Source organism: Lepidothrix coronata, unplaced genomic scaffold (genome assembly GCF_001604755.1).
Source record: "Lepidothrix coronata isolate B3197 unplaced genomic scaffold, Lepidothrix_coronata-1.0 Scaffold12, whole genome shotgun sequence".
NCBI lineage: Eukaryota > Metazoa > Chordata > Aves > Passeriformes > Pipridae > Lepidothrix > Lepidothrix coronata.
Genome location: NW_016690192.1, coordinates 7,169,354 through 7,188,470, shown reverse-complemented (window position 1 = coordinate 7,188,470; position 19,117 = coordinate 7,169,354). Strand labels below are relative to the sequence as shown.

The window sequence follows — 19,117 nt, the reverse complement described above, 5'->3', positions numbered from 1 at the left end:
GGCGCTGCAGCGCCCGCCCCGCCGAGGGGCCCGGATGCGGCCGCGCCGGAAGAGAAGCGCGTCTGCCTAGGGCCCGCCATCTTGTGCGGCAGCGAGCAGGGCGCGGGGGGCCCCGGTAGCATCCGCGCAGGATCCCGCCGACGGGGGCCCATCATGCCCGGACACCTGCAGGAGGGCTTCGGGTGCGTCGTCACCAACCGCTTCGACCAGCTCTTCGATGACGAGTCCGACCCTTTCGAGGTGCTGCGCGCGGCGGAGAGCCGGAGGAAGGAGAGCGGCGGCGGCGGCGGCGGGAGCCAAGCGGGCGGTGGGGCCCGCGGCCCGGCGGGCGCGCAGAGCGGCTCCTCCGGCGGGGCCGGTGGCGCGGGCCAGGCGGGCGGCGGCGCGGGTAGCGCGGCTAAGCAGCTGCGCAGGGAGTCGCAGAAGGAGCGCAAGAACCCGCTGCCGCCCTTCGCCGGCGGGGACCGCCGGGAGGACGGCGGGGGCCAGCCCGGAGCGCCGCTGCGGAAGGAGGGTGAGCGGGGCCGAGGGCCGCGGGGAAGGAAGAGCGGCCCGGCCCGCACAAAGGGGGCCCGGGCAGGGCCGGGCCGCACGTGGGGCCGCGCATGGCGGAGCCGCCCGGGCAGAGGGAGCGGGAGCGGCGGCCGCGGGCCCGCCCGGCCACACGTGTCCCGCGCAAAATGGAGTCGGGCGTGCGGGGGGCGCCCGGGGCTGGCCCGGGCCCGGCAGAGGGAGAGAACTGACGTGAAATGGGAAATCCTGGCAGTGTATAGGATCGTGGAGTGGTTCGGGCTGGGAGAGACCTTAAAGCTCATCCCGTTCCACCCCCTGCCATGGGCAGGGACACCTTCCACTAGCCCACGTTGCTCCAAGCCCCGTCCAGCCTGGCCTTGGACACCTCAGGGATGGGGCAGCCACAGTTTCTCTGGGCGACCTGTGCCAGGGCCTCACCACCCTCACAGGGAATAATTTCTTCCTAGTTTGCAATCTGAACCAGCACATGGAATCCTGGAATCGTTTGGTTTGGAAAAGACCTGAAAGGTTATCTCGTTCCACCACCCTGCCATGTGCAGGGACACTTTCCACCAGACCAGGTTGCTCCAAATCCCGTCCGAACTGGCATCCTGAACTTGAATCGTGTTTTGGGTGGCCCAACGGATTTGACGGGATATCTGTCAGTCCCTGGGCTTTCCAAAATCCACTCGGGTCGTTTTTCTAGGGAACAGCATCGATAGCAATCATCTGCGTGTCTTCATATATTTAAATAATAGCTCGTATGGGTTCTCAGCTCTGTTTGTGTAAATCGCTAAGACATCCCACACGGGAAACCTTGGAAAAAAGAAATCCAAGTATAAATAGGTTAAAGGAATATGGTGTGTACAGAGCAATTAGTAGGACAGGGTCACGCGTGGAGAGGGATAGATGTGGACACATGGCGTCCCCAGCCCATGTTGTACCGCGCCCAAACTTCAACTCGTCAGGTGGATCAGGACTAGGATTAAAAGGAATCCTTGAAATGCAGCAAAGTGTGGTGACAGCAGGTGATGTGGGGGTGAGGGAATAACATGTTAACTGCAGTTTAAACGAGCTTTTCAGAAATCTTGATGTTATGTGAAAGCATATTAATGCTTCAGCGTTTGGGTTGCAAAATGATTCTGCACTGTGTTTTATGCTTTTTGGGAAAGAAATAGTTTTAATATAGTTGTTTTGGAAACTGGGTCTTCTAAATGTTATTTGAAGACGCCTTGTAAAAAGACAAATTTAGGAACTATGTTGCAGTTGTCTTTGCTTATGGATCTCTTGTTCCCTAACACTCCAGAGTGTTTTCAGTGTGAAGGATGCAAGGATTTGTCCCGACTCACAATTTGCTAAACCAGTGTTCTCTGGAAGTGTTGGTCAGGTGTAGATTCTGGTGGTGTCCCCCACGAGGTACACCTGGAACATGGCAGTGCCTTTGGCACCTCAGCAGGACACTGAGGGGTTTGGGCAGGGCTGGCAGGCCGTGTTTACCTCAGTTTTCACATCTTGTTTTCAAGAACAGTGTGAAAAATAAATATTTTTGTGGCTTATTATAGTAATGAAACAGAGAAAGACGGGGCTGCTGTTGAAGCAGTGGCCGTGGAGCAGCGTGGTAAACAAAGTCACTTTCCAGTTTGAAAACGTCTATTTTTATGTGTGACTGTTTTTGCACTTCTGGCATTATAAAGGTGCCTAGTGCCAAGGTTTGTTGCCTGTGCGAATGTATTTAAAAGTGTTCCACTACTCCACGAAGCTGCAGGTGATTTGACTGGTGAATTAGCAGTTCAAAGCTTGGTGATACTGAGAAATAACTCGTATTTTGGGTTAGGCTTCAGCAGGAACCGGGTTTTGCTGAGCACAGGGCGTTGAAGTGGAAATTCAAAAGCCGTGGCTGTTCCATTCCAGTTCTGCAGCATACCTCCTCTGTGCCACCGGCCTGCTCCTTTCCCTGCTTCCCCTCCTCACATGGAATGCTTGTCCTCCTTGGAGAGCCCTTTTCCAAGTGCAGGCGGAGGAGATTAACCCCTTGTTTCCTCAGCGAGTGAGGAATGCTTAAGAAACTATGAATGTCATGCAAACTTCATGTTAAGTACAGCCCGTAAGGTGAGGGAGTCATTGTTCATCTGGGTGTGTTGGCTTGGATATCATTACAACTGTAACTTCTGTAGCCCCACCCAAATTTGACATTGCTTGTTAAGCAGGAACTTAGTTATTTAAAAAAATTCAAAAATCAGCTTTTAATTTAAAAGCTAGTTCATAATTCTTGAGCCAGTGTTTTGGCAAGAAAATGGTATAACAAAGCAGCAATATGTTTGTGCAGATCTTTCTGAAGAAGAGTAAACAAGGCCTTTCACTTGAGTGGAAAAGAAAACTGTGTTAGATCTTTCAGATAGCTTAGTGAAGAAGAGTGCCCATGGGAGGTTTTTATTTAAAATAAAAACCCTCTCAGAAGGCCTAGGGAGGGAGGAAGGACACTGGGCAGCTCCAGGGCACAGGATTCTTAAGCTATTTTAAGCAGTGAGCAAGGAAGAGAATCTTTGTCAGGGAATGTCTCTTGGACTGGGAGGATCCATGTGGATGGGGGCACCAGTTCAGTACCTGCAGTACTGGGATGCAGATGGCACTTGTCTGGTACAGGTGGACCTGCCTGGATTGTACTGCTGTCCAAAAGAGTTTCCAAGGACAGAATCCCAGGTTTAGGTTGGAAAAGACTTCCAAGATCCATGAGTCCAGCCTTTAGAACAGCACAGGGTCACTGTCCTAGGGAGCACAGAGTTGACTGTCTTAGGACCCAGTGACGTGATACTTTGTTTTGGTGTTCATCAAAATAAACCCCCCCTTTTTTTTACCTGAAAAGGACCTTTCAGAGAAAGAAAAATACTAAAAAATCTTGCTTACCTTGATCCTTGTTTGAAAATTGACTTTGTCATTTCAACACCGATTACCAGTATTTTCCATCAAACACAATTTGATTGAAATCCTGGGTAAAAATGTGAAGAGTGAGATGCTCTACAGTGACTTTTTTATGAAGGTGGAGTTGCTCAGACTTTGTAGAAGCAGCTTGTTTTTAGGGTGCTGGGGGTCGGTATCTGTCCTGGAGCAGCTCCACATTCCGTTGATGTGTCTGGCCTGATGTTTCAGGGATAAGGAGGATTGGCAGGAGGCCTGATCAGCAGCAGCAGCAGCAGCAGGGGGATGGCAAACCCATCGACCGGAGACCTGAACGACGACCTCCCCGGGAACGCCGCTTCGAGAAACCTGCTGAGGAGAAGGGAGAAGGGGGAGAGTTCTCTGTCGATAAGTAAGTTTCGTCTTGTAGGATAAGGAGCTTTCCTACTTCTGACAGGACAGGGCTGCCCTGCCTTCTGCTGTAAAGTTAAAAAAGATAATCGAATCGTAATTAAGTTGATTAAATTTTTGTCATGCAAAAGAAGAGCAGATGTCATACAATTCTCTTTCCCTTTCTGTGATTTTGTTTGCAAACTTAAGTTTTAGGCTGGGAGTGATCTACATAAATAGCTTCATAGGTGTAACTGAAATTGTGGTTTAAATCAAGATATCCACCATATCTCTCTAAATCTGTAGCAGATAGCTCACGAAAGGAACTGAAACTGTTTCCTGCAGGATGAGATTTGTTTGCTGTCACAGCTGTGGCTTTAATCTGTACAGCTGACTCAAAGCCAGCAAAAGTTTGTCCACATAAGTGTTTACACCTCAGCTGCAGTGGGTTCAGACCTAGAAGAAGTGAAGTCATCTTAGGCCAATGTGAGGTTTAAAGTGGCTCGAGTATTTGAGGGATCCATAATTCAAGTAATGTTCAAATATTAAAATTTTAGCAGCCAGAATTAAAATCCTTTTAAAAATGAATTGGATAAAAGTGAGTTAAGTTGGAATTGTAGTATCAGCCAGTTATGTAGAAGAATACAAACACTAAATTTTGGAACTTAATGCCAGAGAATGCAAACAAACAATTATCTTGAGCATTTGTTTCCGGATTCTAAAATCTCAGAATCACAGAATGGTTTGGGTTGGAACAGACCTTGAAGATGATCCAGTTCCAACCTCCTGCCATGGGCAGGAACACTTTACACTAGACCAGGGTGCTCCAAGCCGCAGCCTGGCTTTGAACACTTCCAGGGATGGGGAGTACAAGTGGCTGTTTTGAAACTAAAGCTTTGACCCAGTTACGAAGGAAAAATAAGTGTAAAATTCGCAAAGAGGACAAGAGCAGTAAAAACCATGCTGTAGATTTTTGGGCGTGAGTCACTCACATTTGTCTGTCCATGCCAGGCCCATCATTGACCGACCCATGCGTGGACGTGGTGGACTGGGCCGGGGCCGTGGCCGCGGCCGTGGGATGGGCCGAGGAGATGGGTTTGACTCCCGTGGCAAACGGGAATTTGACAGACACAGTGGCAGCGATAGATCGTAAGTCTTTAACTTTTTCTAAATTATTTGGCTTTTCTTTACAATTCTTACGCAATTGAAAATTGCTCTTTGAATCTCTGTGTCTGGACACTATGATGTTAACTCAGTTTTGTTAGTTCTATTTCAGCGGCCTAAAGCACGAGGACAAGCGCGGTGGCAGCGGCTCACACAACTGGGGAACCGTCAAAGACGAGCTCACGTGAGTACTCTGTCCTTGCTCACTAAAATATTAGCAGGGTGTCAATCAGTCCTAATTAGAGCTTACAGAACGCACAGATTTACCTGCCTTTTGACCTTTGATTTTGATAATTTTACTGCTCTTCTGCAGAATTAAAAAATGAGCAATTTCTTGTAACTTAAGAGATGGCTTCACTGTTAAACTGGAATTTTGGGGAAGTTTAGATTGGGAGGTCTTGTGCTGATCTTTGAACAATTCTTTTACTAGAAACTTGAACAGTTTTTAGATCAGGTTAAGCATGCTTTTCCTATTACAAAAATTCAAGTATTACATTGAAAACTATTTTTAATAGTTTTAATAGTTTAATGACCCAAATCCATTTTGTGTCAGAGGGACAATGGGAGGCTTTCAGGAGGGGTTCAAGGAAGAGTTGGGGAAAACCATTAGTTGGGTGAAAAGCATAGAATTTGAAAGACACAGACAGCACCAGTCCTTAATAAAATAGTAAATCCTTTATAGATCTTGATTGTTAATCTCATGTAGCTTTAAAGAGGGATGAACTTGTAAAGAGCCCAAACTCCACCCGTTATGTAATTGCAGTGAATTGGATCAGTCAGCTGTAACTGAGGAGACGCCGGAGGGAGAGGAGCATCCGCCTGCTGATTCTGAAAATAAGTGAGTACCACCCCTCTTGGTGTCTTTGGTTGCTCCAGAGGTACTAGTGCTTTGCCTTTAACCTCTGACGTTTATTCCCACATCAGTTTTGCCAAATTCAGATTTGTCAGTAGATGATCCACAATGCTGCTGAACCACTGTCACGTTAAAAACTTCATGTCTGAAAATTGTGGTCTTGAAAATGTTCCTTGGTGTCCTGCAGGCTCTTGAGTCACTTTCAGATTTATTTATTATTAATAATTTCTAATACACTTTACGTCTCAAAATTGCAACTCCTGATTCCAAATCCAAAAGCACCTGTGCTCAGAACTAGGTAGAACCACCAAGCAAAAGGGACAAAATACCAGTGGAAGGCAACTTTTTTAACCTTAGTTTTCCAAAATAGCTTTGAGACTGTGTCACTGGCTGTAGGAGAAAGGCTGTATCTCTAATTCTCCAGCCTCTGTGTGTGCAGGCAGTTTTCAGAGTTGTCTGGATCTCTTTCCATTTCATTTGGACACTGTTACAGAAGGAACCAGTGACTGGGTGAGTGAAAAAGTAACCAGAGAAGCAGAACAAGTGTTACTGAGTTGGTGTGAAAATATGATGAAAATTTTTATGGTAGCACAGTACAATAAAATACTGTATTTTAATGAGGAATGTGCTTTATAGTGGATTCAAAACAAATGGCAAATGGATAAGACAGAATTTTGATTTCTAATCTGGAGTTTGCTGTACCTTGATTTCCTCACTAATAACTTTGGCAAAGAAGGTCCAGTTACTGCCTAGAAAGTAAGAAATGGATTTAGTTTAACTGAAAAAAGACTAAACATTCTTACTTCTCCAGTGTTGTGATCCAAGGTTAAGGACATTTTTAAGGACTTAAAAGTTGGGCATTGGTCAGAAAATGCAGGCTAGCTAGTCCTTAAAAAAATTCTATGTATTAGAAATCTGGATATATTAAATTTGCTGTATCTACAGTATTCCCTGGATCTTTAGTAGTAGCAGTGCCTGGTGCTTGACCAGATACTGACCCATCCATGTGCAGATCAGTTACCTGCACAACTCTGCAGCTCTTTGGATGTTTTTTTTCTTCATCAAATCTGCAGAAAATTCTCAGTTTCAAGCATAAAACATCTGTTGTAATCATTAGTTGTCTTTATAGGAAAGCATTTTTACATGGATTACTTTTCAAATTGACTGGTTTGGTGTGGATCTCTACCCTAGACGTTTCAGCAGAATTGTAGGATGTTTTTCTGCAGTAAAATGTGCAGGTAATATCTTTGCCTTGAACAAAACAAATTCCTGTGATTACATACAGTGTCAAAAATCACTCTGTCCTACACAATGAGAAAAGAAATACAGTAATTTTGACATAAAATCTCTGCGTTATTACATCAAAATTAATGGCTACCAAATAAAGACCTTTGAGGTTGAGGCTTTCATGATCTTTTTGCTGCTCTCGTTTTCTATAAATCAGAAGTTTAGTTGCATAAACACACTGAACAGTGTCCAGAGGCTTGTCCTCCTCTGTAGCTGGAAAATGTCTATTACTGGGCATAGTGGTTGTGTGTTTTACTTAAAAATAGCTCTTTGGCAGAAGGCAGAGGTGATGTATCTCACAAGTGAGTTGTGTGCTGTTGTTTTTTCAAATAAACTGAAAGTAAAACTTGTTTGAAATAATTGTCTTTAGTTTAATAAAGGAAGCAAGCTCTCCAATTTTTATTAAATTCTATTTTTAAAAAGCCCTAAAAAGCGTGAAAACTCTTGGAAGAACAAGTTCTCACTGCCCTAACTTGATTATTAATGAGAGATGTGCCTCAAAAAACAGGTAAAGCTCCAGACATGTCCATTGCAGAAGTTACTCTTTAATATTTATAAATAAAATTGTCATTAATGTGGAGAACTGATGGCACAGGTCAGTTTTAATTTTAACGTTTTGCTGTGCTCACTATTTAGTTGCTCGAAGGTGACTGGGTGTAATTTTTTTTTGTTTTGTACTCTGGCTAAAGGAGATGAATTTTCCTGTGGTGCAAGTGTGTGTTTATATACATACAGCTCTTAACTTCTAAATACTTGACAAATGTATATTTATAATTGAATTTATAATCTGGTGCCAGCTAACTAGCAGATGATTTTGGAGTTGTATTTGCAGTATAAATTCTAGGTCATGATCATAATATCCGTGAATTTACTGCAGAGAGAATGAGGTTGAAGAAGTTAAGGAAGAAGGCCCCAAGGAAATGACCCTGGACGAGTGGAAAGCCATTCAGAGCAAGGATCGTGCAAAAGTTGAGTTCAACATCCGTAAACCAAACGAGGGGGCTGATGGACAATGGAAAAAAGGATTTGTTCTTCACAAGTCAAAGAGCGAGGAGGTAAAGTGACTTTCCATGCTTGTAGTATCCAGTTTATAAAAGCTTTGTTATTGATAGGCATCTCTTGGAGTGGAAGCACCGTTGTGTGAGACGCTGACCTGCAGCTGGAAGTTTATAAAGTGCAACAACATTCTTTTAGCAGAGTTGAAGTTCTGCAGTAGCACAAGTGGCCATTCTGACTGTGGTTGTTTTTGGGTGAGCTGTACCCTTAGGCTGGCATGTAGTCTGGTATTACCTAGAGATAAGCCTGGATTACTCCTGCACCTAGGCAGGTAGCTCTGTAAGAACTGCCTCTCGGTGAGGATTTTAGAGAAAGGTTGTCAGGTTTTCTTGTTAATAAAGGAAATTTAATGCTATTTAGCGTCTCTGTTAAGCAATACACAAAGTTATGGTGCTTGCTAAACACAGTGTAGGATTGAGGGAAGACTGGTTATGCCTCAGAGACCTTAATACCTCAGCTGTGTACCTTAAATTTCTAACATGGGTGTCTTCTCATTTTGTGATATATAGACAAGCTTTTGGGAAACCAGTTGAAATATATTTGTATGCTTCAGTGATACTAAGCATAGTTCCTATAGAATTGTTTTAAAATCGAAGTTTTCTCAAGCATACTCATTTCAGACATTGCAAAATGTTAATTATTCTGTTCCAAGAGTGGCAAGGAGAGCTGTACAAGGGAGGGAAGTGCTGAGAGCTCTGTTTTGTAATCCAGGGCTGCCTTAATCTTTGGGTTTAATCTTTGCTTTTAACACTCTGTAATATGTTAAGTAGCTCACTTAAGAGATTGGTGGGTGCAACTTTGTATACAGACGGTTATGGCTCCTTTGAAGTAACTAGATAATATGTAATATTCTGCTTGGTCTCCTAATATGTATTCTTGCCTTTTCACACCTTGCCGGTTCTTATCCTGTGAGCTGGGTCATAATACAGATGGGGAGGTATTTTCCAGTTTTCCAATGAAAACTCAATTTCTGTTCTCCTTGAACTCATTCTGAGTTTGACTTGGTCACAGTCAGGCTATTTTCTTGCTGTATGAGGTAGTTCAGTTCTTTAAATGATTGCATGTCTGTTTTCCTTAAGCTGTTTAATGAAGTGTTCATTAAATGCTGTTTTCTCTGGCACGTGTAGAGAAGGGAATTTGAATTGCACTTAATGTTGCTGGGTACTAAGAATTTATGTACTTTACTGAAATTTACTAAGCCTGTGGTCCTTCAAGTTCCCTCAATCTTTCTGAATCAGGTTTATTTGACATTTCATCACCTGAGGACAGTCTTTTTTAACACATGAGCATGTATGATAGTATAAGATGATGGTACTCATGAGCGATTTAGAGACTAGAAAGATCCATACTGTATTTTCCATTTGAAAACTGAATCAGCGCTTAATGAAAAAAAAACAAGGAAAAAACCCCCAAAGAACAGACAAATCCAAACCAAACCAATTAGAATAATCAATTTACTTCTGTGGAAGAACGGACATGATTAGTAGATTGTTCTATTTGAGAGGTTTACTTTTCTTCAGATAAATAAGTTGGATATTTTTAGCACTGTCACATAAGAAGTTAACAGCCTCTTGCTTTGTAAGCATGAAAGTGAGGTATTAACAAATCTGCCTTTAAATTTAGATGCTTTTAGCCTGCTTTATTGTCTGTCCAGCAGATGTGTCTCCCCATCTCACTTATCCATTGTTCCCTGATCCCATGGGAAACAGTGTGGGGATTTTCTCCCTGGATTATTGAAGAATAGCTCTGTAATAGCTTTCTGTTAGGAAAGCCTTTGCTGCGGCTCGTTTGTGAAGGTGGAATATTCAGAAAACGTACCAGTCACCTGCTGTTTCCTCTCTTTGTCCTCTTGGAGTTACTTATGAGTCACAAAATTTAGGTTGCTCGAAGGTTTCTGTGATTCTTATTTGTAAGAAGGGAGATGATGTGTGGAAGTGATCTGGTTTATAGGTAAATTGTGGGTTTCAGCCCCAAATCTTCTGTATTCTTATGACTGAAAACCACCATGTGTCCCAGTAGATTTTCTCAGAAATTTGGATTGACGCATTGTGATGAGCTCCCTCATTCCTATAGTTGGGAATTACTGAAAAATTGCCATAGGAGTCTGTGGGAAAAGGGAACCTGAGGATCTAGTGCTTTTCATCTGCCTTAGTCTTGGGAAAGAGCTCTCCTCCTCATGCTCCTCACTGAGGGGTGAAATGCTTGACCATGTCTGAGGTCTTTCCTCTTTTTCATTTTTTCTCTGCAGTTACTAGAAAGTGATACTTTGGATAAAATGAATTCTCAATACTGTCTCAGATTCTTGCTGGTTTAATCTGAATTCCATGGACACTGGCAGCCCTGGTCTGATGAGCGTCTTTCCAGGAGATTGGGTTATGCCATAAAGGAGAGATACTCTTTTTAACTTCTCTGCAGCTGGTTTAGGGCTTGAGTCTCTAATTTCTACACAAAAAAACAAACAAAAAAACCCCCAAAAACCCCAAACAAAAACAAACCAGGAAGGAGTTACATTGTGGACAGATCTTAAAATTTATTCCAAAAGTTGAAGGCTGGACTTCAGGAAAGGCTGATACACTAATCAGTTGTTGCTCTCTGTACCTGCTGTGCCTCTTTGTGTGCCTTCAAAGCTTCTCACTAATCCAATCACTTCCTTAGAGGAGGTTGCAGTGGGAGACTGAGAAATACATTTTGTAAAAGAATAGTTCATCTTCTCAAAACCTGGAGGAACGACTCTTGGCTGGAGGCTTTGCAGGAAGCTTTTCCATTAACAGTGATTTTAACATCCCGCTCTTCCCTGCCCATCTCCCCATGGTGCTGGAGACCAGCCTGCATGTGTGGTCTGTGCCAGAGCTCCCAGTAGCTCCTGGTGAACCTTCCTGGTGTCCATCTGGGCTTTCTCTTATCTCCACCGCTGTGGCACATCCATCCTCTAAATCTCTTTGGGTGCTTGCACAGCTTCATCTCATCCCTTTGCTGCTTTGTGTGCTCAGTGACATCTGTACCCAGCGAGTTCATGTGACCTGATTACCTGTTGTTTCTGTATGTAGTTGAGTCTCATTTCTTCCTTTTGTTTTCTCCCTTTGTTCTTTTGTCACTTTGGCGTGGACACGCAACTTTCATCAGACAAAGGCGATGACAGAAATGCAGGGGAGTCTGCTGGATTCAAATGAGGTACTGATCCTTTCTATCTAACTGGGAATACCTGTGTGTTAACATGAGCCCCTCCAGAAGGGAAAGTTTGCGCAGTAAAAACTCACCAAAATAGAGAACACAAGTGGATTCACTATGGAGCTCTTCTGTCCGTGCCTGTTGTCTCACTGTGCACAGCACCCTTCATGATTAGTCCCCTTGCTCCTCGTTCACCCAGTTTCAAACCTGACCAGAAATGCTTCTGTCACGAGTCTTTATTTTTTTGTTGCTGGTGTTTTCACATCTCTCACTGCCTGCTTTGACCCTCTTGGTAATTTGTTCTTAATTTTTGTCAGCCTTCACCAAGGCCCTTCAGTGCAGCACTGGTTATGAGATCAGAGCACTATTGAGAGTTGCCACTACATAGAAATTATGTTTCCAAAGATTATTCAGGATAAGCAATTTGTTCAGTATGTCTGTGTCTTTTGTCACCTAAGTGATTGAAGAGCCCGAGGAGAATGTGCCAAGTCTTTTATTGGTGTTTTAAATAAGCTTTAGTTACTCTGGATAGAGAAATAGGTTATGTGTGGAATTTGCTTTTTGTTGGTAGTGTTTTTTGGTAAACTGTAGTGATTTGTTTTTAAACAAAAACAACCTGGGGAAGAAAATCACAGAATTACTGTAGAAATCCATTGACATTATCGCTCAGAAAAGAGAATGTCACCAGTAGATGAAAATAAAATGTCAGTACTCTGCAGTGATTAAAACTGTAGATAAAAAATGAAGTAGTAAGAAAGGAATAAAAAACATAACTGAGGTATTTTGTACTGTTTTACAAAGCATTGATGTACTTTGGTTTGAGTAGTGCCTTGTCAGGCTGAGGTGTGGAATGACTTTTCTCTGGGAAATAACTGCTCAGGCAAACTTCCTAAGGCTGGCAGAGATCTCCGAGGGAAGGGAGTACAACGAAACCTATAAAATCAGGAGTGGAGTGGGGACTAGTTGTTATGTAGAATCCATCCCAGTGGAATGTATTGAAAATAAAGCAGCATGGAGGGTATTTCTCATTGTGCCTGATTAAATTGGAGAGAGACTGTTTGCAACGGCCTGGAGGGACAGGACAAGGGGGGAATGGCTTCCTCCTGCCAGAGGGCAGGCTTAGGTGGGATACTGGGGAGAAATTATTCCCTGTGAGGGTGGTGAGGCCCTGGCACAGGTTGCCCAGAGAAGTTGTGACTGCCTGGAAATGTCCAAGACCAGGTCGGATGGGGCTTGGAGCAACCTGGTCTAGTGGAAGGTGTCCCTGCCCATGGCAGGGGGTGGAATGGGATGAGCTTTAAGATCTTTCCCAGTCCAGGCCATTCTGTGATGATTCCATGAAATGGCGGTGCCGTGCTCTGTAGGATATTGGGGAGGCAAGTGTACAGCTGGGCAGGAAGAGGGATTGTGAGAGTGGGGATGGAGAAGGGTCGTTAAGGCTCTGTCCATAGAGGTGCTTGTGACTGACCTGTGGAATCCCTGACAGCGGCTTTGACTCCAGACTGCTCCATCCCTTGACAGCCTTGTGAAGGCTCCACAAATGGTAATGAAAGTGTACAGAGCTTAATTGCACAATGTGTTACCTTTGAAAGTCATAATGTTGTGTAACTACACCAGAGAACTAAATTGGAGTTGGGAGACCTGAGCTTGCACATGGCACTTGTGTAGGGAAACAAAGTAAGTGGTAATTGCTGTGCCAGGAGTTGGCAAGAAAACGTTGTATGTTGTCATGTTACCAAAACATGATGGTTGGGCCTTGTGATAGGCAGAATTTTAGATTCTGTGTATTGTTCTAAGTGCCAAAACCTGACTTGCACATGGAAAAATGTTTTATACAAAAAAAGAAAAAATAATTGCTTTTTAAAACACCGATTGAGTTCAGTGTGCAATTGAAATACTCAAACGTGCTGAATAATCACATTGATGGGATTTGATGTCTCTCTTGGGACAATCACTTGTTCCCTGAAGCTCAGGTTTCCCCCGAATGCACTGGGAACAAACCAGTCAGAGAATATCATGGCAAAGGTGCTGAGAGCCATATTTTCCAGTATCATTGGTAAGAGTCGTTCTCTCTGTGTTATCTCCTCTAGTTATGTGTGTTTGAGCTCTTTATGCCTCGTTTACTGTTACAGTGAATGCAAAGCAATGAGGAATTCCCAGCAACTCCCTGGTTTTAAATATTTATACTAGGACTAACAAAGTGTAAATCCTCATGGAGCAAAATAAGGATGAGTGACCAAGTATTGAAAAAGAGTGGAATGAATTGATAGAACCAGAACATTCTTCAGGATACAAAGTGAGAATTGCTAGAACATGAGGTTGTGTAGTGGCTTGGTGATAGTCAGTTTGGTCTTGGATAAGCCTAAACATGTTCTTCTGATGGAATTCCAAGAGGAATTTCTTCCTGAAAAGGGTGGTCAGACACTGGAAGGTGCTGCCCAGGGAGCTGGTGGAGTCCCCATCCCCGGAGGTGTCCAAGGAAGGACCGGGTGTGGCACTCAGTGCTCTGGGCTGGGTGATCAGGCACAGGTTGGGCTGGGAGGGCTTTTCCAACCTCAGTGTTCTGGGTACTCCTGAAATACCTTGGAAGTGCAAAACACCTTTGCTCAAGTGCTTGTTTGCTTCCCTGTGTGGAGTTTCATGGTCTGCACAAGTGGTATGACTTGATTTCTGATGAGAAATTCCAAGTTTCTTGGATCACTCGGAGAAGTGGATGATCAGTTTTCCAGTGGGATTGGAGGTGAGCACGGGCTGTGGTGGCACGAGCGCAGCTACAGGTGCAGAAAAGGTGGTGATTTTTGATGATTTTTCTTGCTCATGGAGAAACCCTCGTTCCAGGCTCATGCTGAGGACTCTGTAATGGATCATCACTTCCGCAAGCCCGCGAATGACATCACATCCCAGCTGGAGATCAACTTTGGAGACCTGGGCCGCCCCGGCCGCGGTGGCAGAGGGGGCCGGGGGGGCCGAGGGCGCGGAGGCAGGGCCAGCCGTGGAGGCAGGACTGACAAGGTGAGAGCTGCAGCTTCACCCACACGGGGGTTGAGTTCCTCTTGTTGGGATTTTCCTACAGGTAGTTTTAGGAGTTTTCCTTATTCCTGGGGGAGATGCCCCTGACAGAAGACAGCACATTTCTAAACCAGCTAAAGTGTCTTTTCTTACAAGCTTACTTTAAACAAGGTTATTGAATGTTTGAGCGGAGTTGTCATTAAACACAAAAAAAGGAGGGCAGGGAGTAGGCTGAATTAAAAAAAGCACCTGTCTTTGTGTTTGAACCTGAAAAACGACTTTCCAGGATGGACAGACCTGAATGTACCATGAGCTGCTTCAGTTTGTGCCAGAGCAGAACCCCATGTGCTGGAGTGGTTATTTTCAGACACAGTCAGGACACTTTCTGTGCATTGTGACCTGTTGGGGGTGACAGACTGGTTTTACAGCTGCATGTCATATCTTGAATTTGAGGAATTTAGATTTTTTATGGGGAAATAGGACTCACTGTTTTTTCTCTAACCTTCAGTAATACTTTTCCTTCTCTGGTGCTAAAACACTGGGGAAATACCCTGGAAAAGTACTGACTGGGGTTTGGGAAAGAAATATATGAAGTTGAGGTACTGTAGTATAACTACAGAGAAGATTTGATTTAATATGGATCACTTATTTGGCTCAAAGGCATCTAATCAAATTGTTACTAATTAGAAAATGAGCTCAGTCTGTGTGCTGTGGCTTCACACAGATCAGACTTGCTCATTTTTGTCTCTTACAGGAGACACAGACTTTTTTTCTGTAAGTTTTAGGCTTATTAGTTGGGAAACTCCTTCATAATGCCAATATAAGAGTATTTTAAAGAATTTAAATTAAACAGCGGTGGTTTGCTCTGAGTTGTTTCGCTAATATTCTTAAAGAATGCTGACATTAAGTAGTTCAAAGGTTTTCTGCACCTGATTTTATGTTGCCTTTGTTTCCTTCCAGTTGGTTAAGGAGTTTGACGTGATCCACACGCCCAACCAGGTTGGTGATCTCTGCACGTGCGTTCCCTCTGGTCAAGGACCAAACCCCCTCACTTTTATTGTCTGGCTTTCTGTTGTGTGCTGAGAAGCAGAAGATGCTGAGGCTGTAGCTTAAAACCCTGCTGTTACTTTTTAATTCTGGCTTGTGGCCCACAGAGTCTTAGCTAGGCAAGACAGAATCTTAGTCTCGTCTATAGGTGTTGATACAACTTTTATTGAAATGGTTTAAATGTATTCCTTGATAAATTAATACCATGACAGGAAATTCCACTATATTGGTTCTTCCTACTCTACTCATCCGTATCCCTCATGGGCAAAATGAAGAGTGTCCTGAAATACTTAATTTCTGCGTTTCACTGCAGCACTGGCTTTTACATGTGGTTCAGAGCCTTTTAAAAAACTCTTTTGGGGCATACTCAGGACATTCTTGGCTAATGTACGAATGTTTAGGGCTAGGTTGGCACAAAAATTCTTTCTATCAACATGTAGTTTGTGACTTGGGAAGAATTAAAAGCGGGAAACTACAAACAGGCCTTTTCTGTAACACTTCAGTCGTCCCTCAGGAAGGATTTATGGCTCTGTGCCAGTAAAATGACATGAGCTCACAGGTAAGGATCTGCCCATGGCAGGGGGTTGGAAGTAGATGGTCTTTAAGGTCCCTTCCAACCCAAACCATTCCAAGATTCTATGATGGAAGAAGAGTTGCACTTGGAACCTTGTGCAGTAATGATGTCCAAGCACAGTCTGATTGCCTACAATTCCTCTTCAGATAGTTTTGATTCCAGAAGTATAAGGACTATTTCTGGTCCTTGAAATAGATTTAAAAAATTGCTTTTGTACTACATTGTCCAACCCCAGACTTCTCACTCTGCTGTGCACCTCTAAACCAAGGTAATAACTCTGACGTTTCTCTTTCAGTCAAGTGCTTCTGCTCCTGACGTAGATGACCCAGAGGCTTTCCCAGCTCTGTCCTAAACTGGATGTCATAAGCCAACCCTGCCCTGGTCGGGCTCTCCTCTCCGAGGCTTGCATGCTTAAGGATCCTAAAACAACTAAGAATCTTAAAAAAACAAAACAAACAAAAAAAAAGAGACTGTCATTCATACCATTCACACCTAAAGACTGAATTTTATCTGTTTTGAAAATGAACTTCTCTCGCTACACAGAAGCAACAATATGGTAGTCAGTTTTGTATTTAGAAATGTAATGGTAGCAGGGATGTTTTCATAATTTTTTCAGAGATTATGCATTCTTCATGGATACTTTTTTGTATTGCTGCTTGAAAATATGCGTTTCCAAACTTGAAATATAGGTGTGAACAGTGTGTACCAGTTAAAAGCTTTCCCTTCATTTGTGTTCATTTTTTTAATTCAGGATTTTAGACTTTTTTCTCCCAACTCCAAACTGGGTTTTAAGTATTGCACACTATTTCCATTTCCTTAATTTCTGTTTAGCAGATTTTTCTCAGCCCATGGTCTTTTGGAATATGTGGAATACGAATTTGGCAGACTGTTAGTGCTGTATGGAATGAACTCCTGGAGTACTTTAGTTTTAATGCTTAATTTCAAACATGGAAAATCAGTAATTTTTCATCTCTGTTAGGTAGTTTGTTTACAAAAAACCTTTATACAAAATTGATACCAGATACTTGAAATCAAGATCGAAAGCACATTGGTTTGTAGTTCAATACCTGTATTGATCCAGAATGATGTGTGGGTAATTGGTCTGAAAACCAGGTTTTTAAAATTAATGTATCCCACCTTCACTCACCCTTCTGACCTTTATTCCCTCCTCCTTCCTTCAACAGAACAAGATGCTTTGTTGGCAAAAAAAAAAAAAAAAAAAGAAGAGTTTTTAAATTACCTTTGCTTTTGTTTGAGAGGATACCCTGAGAATGGGGTAATTCCTGTTGTGGGAGCTGGGATAGCCTGAGATGGGGGTAATTCCTGTCGTTGGAGCTGGGAGGTGGGGGGAAGGCAGTAGCTGTGGCTCTGTAGTCCACATGGACTCAGGTGGGATGTGGGATTGAGCAGCACTGTCTGGCACACAGGTACATCAGTACCTGCTGTACTCCCAGCACTGCTCCCAGGTCTTCTGGGGAAGGAACCCCAGGCCTTTGCTGGCTCTGGCAGGAGGGATTTTTGGCTCATTGTCTCCCAGCACTTCAGCTGTCCATCAGAATTTAGCCCTGGCTTTGTGCAGTGCTCAAGATCTATTTGGCAGATCACCGTGAATGTTTTTCTGAGAGTGATTGTAAGAAACCCCTTCTCCCCCTCTGAAAGTTCACTGTAGGTTTACTTTCATCCCTGTGAGCAGGAACATCACCACACACAAAAGGAGTTGAACAAATGACTAAGAAAGAGGATTTCTTAGGGTTTTTATCTGCAGCATTTGTTAGGAGATCAGGAGCAGATTTCCCACTTTATTTCATGTTTTACTCTTTGGACAGCTTAGAACATATTTGTAGTTTCTTAACTAGGTAGATAGAAAACTAAAGGTAACACCCTATTTTTTTAAAAACTGTACAGGACTGGCAAGAAGTGTTGGAGACCTTTGAATATGAAATCCCAACCTCCTCAGTTGTGGTGTTAGTGGCTGGCTTGCTTTTCCTGAGCAATTTTCTACAAGCGCTTGTGTTGTGAACCACTGTGGATAATCATTGATCTGGTTGTTCAGTGCACTCGCCTGTATTTAAAGCTCCAGGGTGTGAGGAGGAGGGTGGTAAAATCTCTTGGTTCAGCTCTCTTGACCTTGTACTCAATGTGGGGCAGGTCCAACATGGAGTTGTTCCTCTTCCCCCTGCCTTTGTGGTTTGATGGGATGTGTTGCAGTTCCAGCACTGGGAACACCTTGGATAACACAACTAATACCTTTATGCAGAAACACTTAGAGCAAAGCTTTCTCTGGAGTATAGGCTTCCTTCCCCTTATCCAAACTGTGTGTTTGCCATTCCAGTTGCCATTCTGCTTTTTTCCAGATGATTCTGGGCGGGGATTTAGGACCCTGCAAGCTGAATTTAGCCAGTGGCTTTCCCTTCTCCTGCCATGTAGCACAGAACAGTCCCAAACAGCACCTCATGTGGGATTTTCAAGACAGCTTGTACTTACACATGGTCCTTCTGCTGTTCTGACAGATGTAAATTTGCCTCTTTCAGTCCATTTGTGTCAAGAACTAAAACTGTGAACATTTATCTTTAATATTGGTGGGTGTTAACTGAAATAAAAGTTTATTTTCATGCTCTTTTAAAAAAATGTCCTGAAAACACATGGAAATGAAACCACTTAGGGTTAATAGTGTCTCATCTAGGTTCTGCCTCAAGAGGTCCAGCCTGCCTGTGGTGGTGCCCAGGCATTCCCATTCCCAGGATGGACTTTGCCTTGGGAAAACCCAAGTAGCTTATGAGTAAGGAGCTTGCTCTTAGGAACATTTTCTGTCCTCTTCCTGCTTCTACTGTCACACCAGATCGAGAGGACTAGATCTTTTAAAATCTGATCCATTGGAAAAGATGGTCAAGCGGAAAAAGTCAGAAACACACGGTGCAAATTGGCTTTGGAATGTAACAATGGCTAGGTTGGAGCATGAAAGTTCATCTTGCAGTGCTGCCAGTGCATGGCTGTGGTGCTGGGAGGGAACAAGAGTGATGAACCAATGCAAGGATTAGCAGGGTGTGGGAAAGGACTTGGATTCTTCTGGAATGTCAGAAATTGGTGGGAATACGTGGTGTTTGCAACTGGAGGAGCTCAGACCGCCCTGACCTGTAACAACTCTGCCCAGGGTGATGGGT

General features: G+C 43.6%; 1 protein-coding gene across 2 annotated transcripts; it reads left to right on the top strand.

Annotated features, from left to right (window-relative positions):
- Window positions 1-6: 6 nt before the first annotated feature.
- On the top strand, window positions 7-17,178 carry SERBP1 (SERPINE1 mRNA binding protein 1). Of its 2 annotated transcripts, XM_017805498.1 has the most exons (10): window positions 7-514; window positions 3,661-3,820; window positions 4,810-4,947; window positions 5,075-5,146; window positions 5,726-5,800; window positions 7,980-8,157; window positions 11,282-11,329; window positions 14,165-14,338; window positions 15,296-15,334; window positions 16,252-17,178. In XM_017805498.1, exons 1-10 carry the CDS (start codon window positions 154-156, stop codon window positions 16,306-16,308), a joined length of 1,302 nt encoding a protein of 433 aa, XP_017660987.1. In that variant the 5' UTR covers window positions 7-153; the 3' UTR covers window positions 16,309-17,178. The 2 variants fall into 2 exon arrangements, with proteins under 2 accessions (XP_017660987.1, XP_017660988.1); XM_017805499.1 differs by lacking the exon at window positions 11,282-11,329.
- The last annotated feature ends 1,939 nt before the right edge of the window (window positions 17,179-19,117 follow it).